Raw genomic sequence first — 14,153 nt, 5'->3', positions numbered from 1 at the left:
AATCTCCGGTTCCCTCGGGTCTTCTTGGTTGGATCTTGGCCTTCAGCCAGTGGAGAAGAACCTGGGCCTGCAAGCAAAGCCCTCTTTATGGAGGACTCGTGGGAATCCTTGTGGAAGCAAGCTGCTTCCACCCCATGGGGAAAATCCCCCTCCCGCTGGCACAGGCTCTTATCGGCAGGCAGTTGCGTGCGCACTGCACAACTGTCTTGCTGCATGCGCACGGGGGCTAGTGTGTGCGCGGCACCTTCTTGTGCGTGTAGGCCACAAGCAATCTCACGAGAATTTGCTAGCTCGCGGGTAGTCTGCTTCTTGCGAGTAACTTGAACCTTCGGGTTTTGCCTTAGCTTACCCATGCTCTCATCTTGTAGTTTAACTATCATTCTTTTTTGCATGTAGAAAAGCAAAATAAGGAGAATTCTAAATGAGCTTTCAGTTGTCTTCTTTTGTGTGATATTACACTATGGCGAATTCTTTTATTACTCAACATTTATAACTATAGATATCTTCTTAATTCTTACTTCTAAACTTTTTGATTAAGGGTAGACAGGCAAACTAGTTATTATGTGTAAAAGATTAGATTGAGTTTTTTAATTGGTTGTAACTGTCTTTTTTAACGAAATTTTAGCTGTTATGAAATATTTGTTTCGTCTAGATATGTCATAATTTGATGGGACAATACATAATATGATCATTGCAGCTCCATCAACACATTGATAGTTAAGCTTTGGGCATATTGAATTAAGCTTTATAAGTAAGCCACTGCAATCCACAACACATCTATAAAGTAGCGAATTTTATATTTTTAGTAAAATTCGAACTCAAAACCTTCTAACAATGAACAAGAGTCGTAACTTTTAGACTGCCGTGTTGGTGGTATGTCATGATGGTTAAGTAATGAGTAACTACTAAACATGAATAGAAGCATTTTCTTTTTTTCTAAATTGCTTGTCACATTTTTTATTGATGTGGTTGTTGATACTTTGATTTAATTTAGCTTCGTGCAATGTAATAATCAAGTTTGATTGTTCCATATGCTCTAATGCAGAGGAATCATTTGTCTGGCCTGTGTAAAAACTACCTAAAGATATCGTTCGACACTGTTCAACATTTGATGGATGTGAAGAGAGATCTATTGCATATTATTGAAAGAAACCATGCAAAATTTGCTGCTGCAGAAGCATATGAATCAGTATTAGCCGAAAGACGGTAAGGATATATGTTATTTACCCCTTTTCATGGCATGGGAGGGGCAGCCCTCTTTCTGTTCTTGATTCTCTCTGGTACTTGATTCATAGGGAACAAAGGCTTCAAGATTTTTTAGATTTTATTGTGGATCTCCGTGAATATGACGTTCCTTACCATGTTCGATTTGCAATTGACAATGGTAAGTTCTATATCCATTCTGTTGATCATGGAACATTCTGTAAGATCTTAACGTTTCTATGGTACGATTTAATATGAACTTGCTTTTACTTTTCTTGACACTAAGAATTTGTGCTACTCAGATGTGCGCTGTGGGCAATGGTACAACGTTAGCATATCTAGTACTGGTGTTTTGCTTGAGAAACGGGCTGATCTTCTTCAACGCGCTGAAGTTCATATTTGTGCATTTGATATAGAGACAACAAAGCTTCCTCTGAAATTTCCAGATGCTGAGTATGATATAATAATGATGATATCATACATGGTTGATGGGCAAGGATACTTGATCATTAACAGAGAGGTGAGACTAGGTTCTTGCTTGTGCTATAATTTCTTGATTTCTCTTTCAGATCCTGGCCTGTGCCATCTGTCTGATTTGAGAATTTACAAGTTTCTAGGAGACATAGTTGGACTTATTCTCTTCAGAAGGGAAAATTTCTTATCATGGATCAATATTTAATTTTAAGGTGCTGCAGAGTTTTTCTTGCTATCAAATATTACCTTTGTGCATGTGATGCTTGTCTGTAACAAGTGCTGCAATTCCTTCTTTTTTTTGATCAAATCGGTTAGGCTGATTCATTTTTCCTCCATGCTCTCTCCCGCCATTTCATTTTCCTTTCTATCTATTAAACCCTTGATATTAAATTGTTAATGTTCAAAATGCCAGTCAATCATATAATTGTTTAAACTTATGGTACTTAAGGTTCCTACAAGCAGGATATTTGGAATGAAAAATATTTTTATCTTTGTTTGTTTTGAATTGTGTTTGAGTTTTCTGACTGTTGATTGCATTCCAGATTCTGCTGCTCATGAACTATTGCTTGCAATATGAAATTCATTTTGCAATTGTCATCAGTGTGTAGGTGAAGATATAGAAGACCTGGAGTATACACCAAAACCAGAATTTGAAGGATGCTTCAAAGTGAAAAATGTGAAAAGTGAGGTATGAAAAATCACAGGTTTGATTCAGTGAAGGATTGTTTTAGGGTCGCTGATGGAAATGGTTGCTTACTGTATGTTTTGGTGTCTTGCAGTTAGAACTTCTCATGCAGTGGTTTGCACATATGCGAGAGGTGAAGCCTGGTATTTATGTGACTTATAATGGTGATTATTTTGATTGGCCCTTTCTTGAACGAAGAGCAGCTTATCATGGGTTTACAATGAGCAATGTATGTAGCTAGTTCATTTGGTGCATTTGGTTACAAAAACTAGATTGTTTTAAATGACAGAAGTTTTTATGTTACTAGCATGATCTTAGTGCATTTTTGTTTCACTATGTGTGAATCTGGTGCTTTTGTTTTGTTTTTTTTTTCATTTCCCTTTCTGCTTCACTGGTTGCTGTCAACACAAACAAGGCATCTAGTTATTTTATTTCGTTTTTTTTTTTCTCGAGATAAAAGGAAATCTTATACCCAAAGGGTGCCAACCACATGTACCAAGGCAAACTGTACAGTTGGAAGTCAAAATATCAATAAGGTTCTCAGGTTCTCAAGGAGAGGATGACCTTTAAACAAATAGATAAGGTCTTAATACAACCAATCTTCAATGCTATCAAAAGGAGACAAGTAGCCTAAAAAATTCTTCTAATTCGTTTCTTTCCAGATAACCCATGAAGTGGCTATTGGGATGAGAAGGAGTAGATTCGTCTAGAACTTTCTGCTATGGAGACCATCTCTAGATTGTGTCAAGCTCAGTTGTTTTCTTGGTTGCTACAGATCTTTTATCTGACACTCATTTAAATAATTTGGTGGCATTGTTTGATGCCGCTCTATGAAAACTTTTTATGCTAAAATAATTTCTTAGTTTCGACCATAATTTATGTCAGTGATTGCTTATTTATTTTCTATATATGTTTAGATGTTTTATTTTGAAGGAAATATGTAGTTGATTGTGGAACTTTAAAATCAAAACATTCCAGTGTCTAACTGCTGAACTTGATGTAGTGCAACTTAAAAGACAATTATTAATATGATAGGTTGCGCCCAAATAAATCTTAATTTTCTATTTCTGCAGTAAGTCAAAATTTTCTTATAAACCCCTCTATAGTGTGGTCTCATTCTCTTGCTCTGTAAACATGTAGATACAAAATCTAGTTACCTTTGTAACGGAAAAGACAAGTGGGATGAGTTCTCCGAAGAGGGCTGCAAAGGATATAAATTCATGAGTAAACTTAAAGTTAGTGAAGAAAATTTGAAGCTTTGGAATCAGGTGTTTACGGACATAAGGATTAGGAAACAAAATCTCCTTGATAAGATGAGCCTGTTAAATAGGTTGGTTTCTAAGAATGGTCTTATTAAGCACCAGTTTGTTAGATTAAACTCTTTGCGGCAATGAGATTTGAGGAAGTACTTCAAAAGGAGATAAACTGGTTGAGGTAAAAATCTAGTATAAAATGTGCTAAGGTTGTGGACAGCGATGCTGACTTCTTCCATAGGATGGTTAAATGGTAGAAGACATAAGATTTTTATTAAGTAGCTAGAAATTGAAGATGATAGGGTTGTAAGGATCCTGCTTCTATTATGAGTAAAATACCCATTAGTCTTTTCTTGAGAGGTTAGGATCTAGCCACTATGAAGAAGCTGATGTTAGATGGTTAGAGAAGGCTTTCAAGGAGGAAGAGATTAAGGGTATTTCGGGATCTAGGTGTTGGACAAAGTGCCTGGTCCTTATGGCTTTTCTATAGTATTCTTCTGTAGCTGCACGTATCCCTTTCTTCTTGGGACAAACTTTGTCTTTTTCTTCTTTTTTTTTGGAGTTTCTCGAGTTAGGTAATGTGCAGCTTTTAAGTTTCTGTGTTATTTCCCCTCCTTGTCTGTCTTTATATAATAAAATGGCAGTCAGTATAGGTTCCCAGCTTTTTCTTCATCTGGACACTGGTGCAAACTTGAGTTTGTAAGGGAACTGCTGATTTAAAAAGGTTGACAGTTTTTCAGTTCCTAGTGCATTAGTATTGAATTTATTTTGGTTTTTTGTCTTCTTTTGTCTTCATTATTTAAGGAGGTTGGATTTCGATGCGACAAGAATCAAGGAGAATGTCGAGCTAAATTTGCTTGCCATTTGGATTGTTTTGCTTGGGTCAAACGTGATAGCTATCTTCCCCAGGGAAGCCATGGCCTGAAGGTGCAATGCTTTACTTCTTTTTTTTTTTTTTCACATCTAGATACTTGGCACTTTATGTTTAATGCACTTATCCTTGTTTACAAGTCTTCGCATCAGTGCTGTCAAGAGCATTAGGATTTTGTTGTTGAGCGAATAACAAGGAACGGAAAGGAAATTCTTCATTTGGCCATGACAGCATCCTTATGTGTTATTCTTTAACAGGAAACTTTATTTATTTAGTTGATCTTCATGTTTTATCAGGCTGTTACAAAGGCAAAGTTGGGTTATGATCCATTGGAGGTAAATCCAGAGGATATGGTTCGGTTTGCAAAGGAAAAGCCTCAGGTAAACATGAAAGATATCTCCTATTAGCTGGTCTAGTTTGGAACTAGAGATATTCTAGTGAGAAATGGGGAAAATGTTGTATACAGTAACTTCTCATGTGCCTATTCTATGTATGTTTAAAAGCTTCGGTAAGTGTGAAATAAACATATGCTATTAGCTAGTCTAGCGTGCAAGAAGAGATATTGTGGTGAGGTATGGAAAAAACGATGTGTCCAATTACTGGTTGTATGCCTATGCCTGCATGTTTGGAAAATGTACCTTTTAAAATCTTGAGGAACCTACTTGTTATTATTGCTTATGGATTTAAAGTACAAGTGTGAATAGTAATGAGAAAATATGATCTATAGCCGAACCTGTTGACCTCTAGTTGTGAAATCGAATTCATAAGACAAAAATTAGTATAAGTGTGAACATAACACAATATCATGTGTGCATTTTGACAAGATTTAGTTGGGTGACTAGTTATATCAGAACTTTAATCTGACAGGAAACAGAACAATTTATGGTTTATTTCTGTGTTGTCTTACTTGCAAGTGGAATACTGAACTTAGCACTTGAAATGAACTCAAGTGGATGTGAAATTACACGTTAACCTATGTGCTTTGCATGAGGGCCTGATTATGGGCAGGAAAGATGGTTGAATGATGGGAGAGAATGAGATTCTCAGGATTTGAACCTAAGTGTTTTGATATTATGTTGAATAATCTAGTTGTGTTATTAATTACTCAAAAAACTTAAGCTTATATGAAGAGTCTAATTTTATTATCCATATTGTAACATTTTGATCTAACTATCTGCTGAATAACATTTTGACCTAACTATCGGCTGAATAAGCACAAGAAAGGTTTGTAGTCTTGAGCTTTGCTTTTGCTCTTGGATGCTAGTCTAGAGCCCAAACAAATGATGATACAACATATTTGTACAATGAATAAGAAGCATAAAGGTTTTCTTTTTCCAGAATTATTTTTGGTTATTTATGAGATATTTTTTAGGAACTCAAATTCCTACTTATGTCTTTTCATCATATATGTCTTAATGTCTAAGTATCTAATTTTTTAGCCATGTCTCAAGAGGCTATTAATTTTTTCTCCCTTATCTAATTCTGTTCTCCCTTATTAATTTGTATTCCCTTAGTTATACACGTTGAACTTTATATTTTTTTTTAAAAGTTTCTGATTCTCTGTATTTGTTGTTGGAAATGATGACAGATGATGGCCTCTTACTCCGTTTCTGATGCTGTTGCCACTTATTACTTGTATATGACATATGTTCATCCCTTCATTTTTTCACTTGCCACGATAATTCCTATGTGTCCTGACGAGGTTTTGCGGAAAGGTAGTGGGACACTTTGTGAAATGCTTCTTATGGTCCAGGTGATTTTTTCCGACATATCTTGAAGCATTTGCAGTTCTTTGTCATGCAAAAGTTTCAAGTTAGTTTTTACATTTCCTACAGGCATACAGGGGAAATATTATCTGCCCTAACAAACACCAATCTGATCCGGAAGGGTTTTACAAAAGTCACCCTCTTGAGAGTGAGACATATATAGGTGGGCATGTGGAATGCCTTGAAAGTGGTGTTTTCAGATCTGACCTTCCGACTAGTTTTAAGCTTGATTCATCGGGATATGAGGTAAGTTCTGGTAACCTCTCTCTCAATATTTTGACAATTAACTCCTTTTATAAATATGAGGACACAAGGGTGTTGATTTGCAGGAAGAAATTGAAATTGAGTTCTTTGCCTCATTGATTAAAAATTGATCTTTGAAATCAAACTTTCTGTCATTTAGTTTTTTAATTCTGCATGCAACCATAGTTGTTTATACTAACCAATTGCTAGTAGATTTAGCTCCTATGCATGTCCCAAATAAGTGATACAAAATTTATTGAGATTACCCAACAAAAGGGAGCTCGGATATGCTTTCTATAACTGTATCTGCCACTAATTTTCCATCCCCACTGATGATATGATCTACTTCTCAGGAGCTCAATTTGGTTTGAGGATATATTACCTCCTATTTTCATGCACTTTTTGCAATTAATATGGGGTGTGAGCAAAATCATTTTGCTTGGAGTTCGCCTAGTCGAGATGCTCATGAACTGAAAAGCTTTAAGTAATATCCTTCAAAGCTTATAATGTTTCACCTCAAAAGGACTTCTACTAAGAGCTACTTCCATAATTGATGTAGGATTGACTAAAGACCACCGCTTTTTTCTTAGATTTCCAAATATCCTCCACAACTTCATTGGCAATAAAAGAAGCATCAAGAATTTGTCTACCTCCATAAAAATACTCTAATTAGAGGAGATCATCTCATTCAACACTAGGCACTATCTCAAGGATAGTCCTTTAGTAATGATCTTGTACATATTAAACGCTAAACTAATAAGGAGAAAGTTGGATCTTCTTAGATATATCCTTCTTAGGTACCATGGTAATGAAGGCAGAATTCATAATAGCATAAGGACAAAATTCCTAATACACTTTCATTAAGTGACAATTTATATAGGGCCAATTAGCTGGAAAGAAACTATAGAAAGCTATTAAAGCCAAGAGCCTTATTAGTACCTAGAGCCCACACAACCCTTTTTACATCATTTTTTATAAAAAGTCTCTCCAACTAGTTCATCAAATCTCGTTTTGTAAAGCCCAATGATCTCATTCTCTATTGAGGTTGGATCACCCTCCATGACACTACTTTCAAGCTCTAACTCATTAATGAAGCTTTTTCGCATCCCGCCATTAGCAACTCCAGTAAAAAGACTCAAGCTAGCATCCCCCTCCAGAACTTAATCCTAGATTTTGCTGCCACCTAATTCCCTCTTTGATGATCATCTCCGCAAACACATTACTTTCCAAGAAAGCCTAGTCCATTGATAATTTGAAATGGTATTCTTACCCATCAATTTGTCCCAAAACCGAAATTTATGCTAGCAACTCTTTCTTCTTCATACTTGCATCAATGAAGATCTATTTATTTTGCGCCTTGAGTTTACCTCTTAAGATTGTAGTTTTTTCATCAATGTGAATGTGTGCCAATCTACCAGCTCAACCTTGTCCCATCACTCTTCACTTTATTGAGAGAGTTAGGATGATGCAACCTCATATTCACGAAATGAAAGTGGTAGGACCCCCACTTAGATGTTAAGACTCATGAATGATAGGGAAATCATTGCAATGGGATGAGGGAGAATCTCTTGCACCAATTTAAGGAAATTGATCTCCTAACAATTAGAAACAAGGAAGCGATCAATGCAGGATGAAACCACTTTACTGCTGATGATAAACTGAATAAATTACGCATTCCGGAAAAAGAGATTTCTAAGTTCATTGTGTTGGATGAAAGCATTAGGACCATGCACACAAGTAAACCACCAAAATCCTTTGCTTTTAATGGTGAGAAGAATCGGCAGAGAAGATAATCTTTCAAGAACATCTATACAAGTGGCATATTTGTTCGTCTAAATGACCAGCATCGCACCAAAGGCCCCCCAGAAGAGGACAAATAATCATATTCTCAAACCTAGGGTCCCGGACACTCTTATTCAATAAGCTATTTATGAAATCCTTCTGTCTCTGAAACATAATTGTATCAAGACAAGCTCTAGAAATCACCACTTTCACTTGCTTTCTCTTTAGAACACTCTTCAACTCATTCTTTTCCAATTGAAAATCTTCATGAGTATTAGAATACTATAAAATATTCCTTGTACATAATAATATGATTATCTTTCCAAATATGTTAGCGTAATTCATAGGGTGATTTATGTTGACTATCATATATGAATCCATCTACACGTATATATATCGCTACTCTCATTTCAATAGGAGACTAAGTAAATTTTCATTATGTTTTCTTTCTTAACCCTTTACATATTATCAGAGATAGGGTTAGCGTTAGGATTTTAGGGGTCAGATTATATCATATCAAAAAGAAGGTTAAACCACCCATTCTCGGCGCCGGAGGAAGTCGACCACCGTTCTCCAGCTAGTTCAGAGTGTGGCTAGCACAGTGGTGTACGTGGGAGAAGCGGAGATGGCGGTTTGAGGCTGTGTGCATCGGGCTTGCCGAAGGAGGGTGTTTCTGTGCGTTTTAGTTTTTTCGTTTGAGAACAGAAGCTACAAAGGAGCTCGGCCGACCGGTTTTGTGCACGAAACTGGAAGGCCGGAGAAGAGAGAAATGGGGCGAAGCAGATCACACGACAACAAGCGATCCTTTCCTCTTTCGTGCGATTTGGGGCGTTTCTGCGAGTGTCATTTCAGATTAGAGCATGCATTGAAGTTTTGTGGTGTTTTCTGGCCGAAAGGAGGCTCTTAGGTGGTTTCTGGTAGCGGTACGTGACTCTCCGGCAGTGGCGCGTGTAACTCCGGTGGCGACGCGTACGGTAGCACATAGTCTCTGGTGGTTGGCAGTGAGGCTTTGGTTGGGTTGTTGACAGCCGTGCATGAAGAGGTACTCTAGTTTCTCAAATTTTTTGATATATTTGCAGTGTTTTTGGTGTGTAATTCTTGAGGTTAAAATGGATGATAACATTGTTTGCTATGATTGTTGTGAATGAGGGCATATAAAGAGGTACTGTAAAAAATTGCAGAATCACAGTTGGATGATATAAACCACTAATATTATTGCTACTACTGCTAGTTCATCTTTTTAGAAAACTGTTATGATTTCAGCTGATGAGTATACTAAATTTACATAGTATTTAGAATTTTTGAATAAATTTTCTTCTCGCTGAATAAGCGAAAAAACGTCTTATCTCCTCAACGAATAGATGAATGATTGATTATGGTGTTACGGATCACATGACAAGTAATTCTTATATCTTTTCTAGTTTTCGATCATACAAAACACATTTTTCTGTAACTATTGATGATGAGTCGACCTATAACATTGTTGGTTTGGGGACCATAAAACCAACGTCATTTATTATCTTGTCATGTGTTAATTCTACCTAAACTTACTTTCAATTTGAGTTTTATGAGTAAGTTTATTAAAAATTTGAATTGTTGTATTACATTTTTTTTAATCACTATATTCTTTAAGATCTTATGACGAAGCAGATTATTGGTAAAGAAAATATATCAGATGATCTTTACATTCTTGATATTTGGGTATCTCGATCGGTTACCTGCTCTAATGTTATTTCTCCATTTAAAATACATTGTCAATTGGGACATCCTTCTTTACTTGTGTTGATGAAATTATGTTCTCAGTTTCATGATGTACCCTAATTGGATTGTGAGTCATGTCGGTTTGCAAAATATCACTGTAGTCCGTCAAGTTCAAGAGTCAATAGACGAGTTGAGTGTGCTTTTAAGTTAATTTATTCTGATATTTGGGGCCCCTTCTCTTGTTCCGTCCAAAATTGAGTTTAAGTATTTCGTTGTTTTTATGAATGATTTTTCTCGAATGACTTAAATATATTTTATGAAAAATCATTCGGATGTATTTTCTTATTTTTGTGATTTTCGTGCTAAAATCAAGAAACAATTTATAATTTCTGTGCGTATATTGAGAAGTGATAATGTCAAAAAATATATTTCAGATTCATTTCAGAACTATATGATTCAACACGGGATTCTTTACCAATTTTTGTGTGTTGATACACCATATCAAAATGGAGTCGTTGAGAGAAAAAACAAACATTTACTTGAGATAGCGCGAGCCTTCTTGTTCCAAATGCAAGTCCCTTAACAATTTTGGGTTGATGCCTTTTCTACGTTTTGTTTCTTGATTAATCGTATGCTATGTACAATATTTGATGAGGATGTTATTTACAGTTTTTTTTCCAAACAAATGTTTTTTTTCCGTGCAATGTAAGATATTTGGTAGCATTTATTATGTTTGAGATGTGTTAGTTAGTGTGACAAAATTGGACCCAAAGGCCTTGAAGTGTGTATTTTTGAGATATTCTCACCTCCATAATATATATAGGTGCTACTCTCCAAATCTCAATAAATATTTATTATCAATTAATGTGGTTTTTTCAGATAATATACCGTTCTTCTTCTCATCATTCAAGTTTACAAGTTGGTGGACGGTGAGTGACTTATTTATACTTTCGCACCAGGTGCCTTTACTAAGTAGCAGATAATAGTATTCCTCCAGATGATGTGTCTTCAGCTCTACTTGAGTAAATTGATGATAGTGTTCGTGTGCTTCTGACTTAAGTACCACCACCAATTGTTAATGTTTATTGCAGAAGATAGCAAACTAATGATACATGTCCTGCACTAGATCCGTCGTCATCTGATTGCGCCTCACAGGACTTTGATCTTCCCATTAGTTTTCGTAAGGGTAGATGTCAGTAAATCATTTCTACGCCAACTTATTCCATTGCTAATTTTATCTCATATGACCATCTGTCTCATTCAATTAGTGGTTTAATTATTTTTATAGATTCAATTTCTATACGCAAGACAGTTAAGGAGACTTTGAATCACTGTGTTTGCCGTAATGTCATACTTGAGAAGATAAATGCTCTTGATGATAATTATACTTAAGATCTGGTAGATTTACCCAAAGGAAAAAAGACTGTAGGGTGCAAATGGGTATTTGCAGTTAAAGTGAATTCAAATGATTCTGTGGCGAGACTTAAACCTCGACTGGTAGCGAAAGACTATGCTCAGACTTATGGGATGGACTATTTTGATATATTCTCTCTAGTGGCCAAATTTGCATATGTTCGTTTATTCATATCTATTGCAGCCTTCCGAGATTGGGCCTTACACCAGTTGGACATTAAAAACGCATTTGTTTATGGTAATCTTTTAGAAAAAGTGTAGATGAAGCAACCACCTGAATGTTTTGCTCGGGGAGGGTATAGAAAAGTCTGTCTTTTGAAAAAATCTTTGTATGATATGAAGCAAAGTCTCCGTACGTGGTTTGACAAGTTTAGTGAGGTAGTCTGTGAGTTCGAATTGAAGAAGAGTAAGTGTGATCATTCAGTCTTTTATAGAAAATCAACACTTGGTATTATATTTTTTATTGTTTATGTTAATGATATTGTGATTACAGGAAATGAGCATGCAGGAATATCCTCTCTCAAGTCATTCTTGCATACCAAGTTTAATACCAAAGGTTTGGAATACATAAAATACTTTTTGGTGGTTGAAGTAACAATAAATAAGGAAGAGATTCTATTATTTCAAAGAAATATGTACTTGATCTATTGGTAGAAACATGAAAGCTGGGCGTTAAGGCATGCAATACACTAATGGTACTAAATGTACATCTTACAAAAGGTGATGGTGATTCCTTTGATGACCGAGAAAAATACAGGCTACTAGTTGAGAAATTGAATTATCTCACTATGACTCGTTCAGATATTGCATATTCTGTCAGTATTGTTAGTCAATTTATATATGCACTTACAGTCAAACATTGAGAGGTTTAGAAATAGATTTTGTGCTACTTAAAAGGTGCTCCAAGACTTGACATGGTGTTTAGAAATCACTGACATACTTACGTTGAATGTTTTACAGATGCTGATTGGGTTGAATCCAAGATTGATAAGAGGTCTACTACCGGTTATTATGTTTTTGTTAGTGGGAATCTCGTATCATAGAAAAATAAGAAGCAAACAGTTGTATCTCGCTCAAGTATAGAGTTTGAATATGGAGTTATGGTGCAGTTCACATGCGAAGTCTTATGAATATATCATTTTTTAGATGAAGTTGGTTTGAGACCCACATCTCTTGTGAAACTCTGGTGCGATAATCAAACTATCCTTCATATTGACTCAAATCTTGTGTATCATGAGAGAACTAAACATATCGAGATCGATCATCATTTCATCCGAGAGAAGATTTAGGAAAACTTTATATTTATTGGTTATGTGAAGACATGAGAACAATTTGGTGATGTATTCACAAAATCTCTGAATGGAACACGAGTTGAGTATTTTCAAAATAAGATGGGCATGATTAATATCAATATTCCAGCTTGAGAGAGCGTGTTAAAATATTATAGTATATTTTCTATACATAATAATATGATTATTTTCTCAAATATGTTAGTATAATTAATAGGGTGATTTATGTTGGTTATCATATATGAATCCTTTACATGTATATATATCTCTATACTCATTTCTATAAGAGATAAGTGAATATTCAGTATTTTTTCTTTCCTAACTCTTTATAATGGTGAATTACCTGTTTTTCTTTATGTTCACCAGAAAATATTTTTGAGGATGATCCCTAAATCCTTAATCTACTCCTATACTTCCTTCTAATACAAGTCTTCAGAGAGATCTCAAGTGTCACATGCTCACCTGATTTTTCCACCAATGCGAATTAGGAATCGTGAGATGAAAGTTTGCCATGGTTGACCAAAGGCAATAGTTTCTTTTTTCCTGTGACCTTTTTTGTTAAAGCACCAGTGATGTCAGAGAGTTCTTGATAATTATTAGGAATTGGAAAAATGCCATTACCAACGTTGATCCATCAAACTGCCTTCATTGGAAAGAGAATCAGCAGGAGGATTAATTAGTGAAGTTAGGATCTAAAATGGGGCAGATTTACTGGATAAGTTGATAGAATTATATGGAGTTGAGAAAGCAGGTATAGTCCCCTTTCAAGTTCGGGATCCAGACTAGAAGACTTATCTATCCAATCCACAATATCGTGTTGCTAAAGGACATATACTCCATTCCATGTTTCCGTCAAATAGAATTTGCACACCATCCAGCCCCTCTTCCTGGTGTCCATCCAACTCCCCCTGCTCCCCTATTATCTTCTCTTCTCTTCATCACAAACCGATTCCCTCTCCATCTCAAAAAAGTAATCTGCATCTTCTATATTAAATAACTCAAAAGAAGATACGTAGAGATGGAATCAACTTTTGTCATCTGTGCCTTGAATTGATCCTCCTCTAACCTTCCATCTTCATGACTTCTCTTTAACGGTCAAGGCCTTTGTTTTGCCGAAGCTAACTGGTGCAGATAAGGGCTTCATTTGAATTATGCATTTTTCTGCATTTCTCTGTCCATTCTCCTTCACTGTGTCTATTCCTTGTGCATTCCTTGTTTTGTTTTGCTTTATTTTATGTTGACCTTATAATGATCGGCCACGATGACCAACTTCAACCTGGTAGAAGTCCTGATGTTTTATCTTCTGGACTAATAACCGAATCATGATTGATCTGTGAGATCTTATTTTTGGGAACCCGTAATTGAAGCTGTTTCTTGGAGGTAACAGGTTGTTTATTAAGGGTCCATGTCGATCTTCAGGCCAAGAGATATGGGCTGGTAAACGATATAGCCCCCACTTAGGATCTTATGATG

The 14,153-nt window shown here is 35.8% G+C and overlaps 1 protein-coding gene across 3 annotated transcripts in view; it reads left to right on the top strand.

Annotated features, from left to right (window-relative positions):
- Positions 1-14,153, top strand: part of LOC110817276 (DNA polymerase epsilon catalytic subunit A-like) — a 79,468-nt gene that overhangs the window by 5,577 nt on the left and 59,738 nt on the right. For all 3 annotated transcript variants that reach the window (XM_088213517.1, XM_088213516.1, XM_088213515.1), the window contains exons 5-13: positions 1,046-1,206; positions 1,296-1,384; positions 1,506-1,723; positions 2,279-2,365; positions 2,457-2,591; positions 4,420-4,542; positions 4,783-4,866; positions 6,075-6,239; positions 6,322-6,498. In XM_088213517.1, the coding sequence (XP_088069643.1) occupies positions 1,046-1,206; positions 1,296-1,384; positions 1,506-1,723; positions 2,279-2,365; positions 2,457-2,591; positions 4,420-4,542; positions 4,783-4,866; positions 6,075-6,239; positions 6,322-6,498 (1,239 nt within the window). The remainder of the gene's footprint in view (positions 1-1,045; positions 1,207-1,295; positions 1,385-1,505; positions 1,724-2,278; positions 2,366-2,456; positions 2,592-4,419; positions 4,543-4,782; positions 4,867-6,074; positions 6,240-6,321; positions 6,499-14,153) is intronic.

This window comes from Carica papaya, chromosome 2, assembly GCF_054855325.1.
Source record: "Carica papaya isolate Zhongbai chromosome 2, ASM5485532v1, whole genome shotgun sequence".
Lineage (NCBI taxonomy): Eukaryota > Viridiplantae > Streptophyta > Magnoliopsida > Brassicales > Caricaceae > Carica > Carica papaya.
The sequence above is the reverse complement of the archived record's forward strand: the minus strand, read 5'-3'. Positions and strand labels throughout refer to the sequence as shown.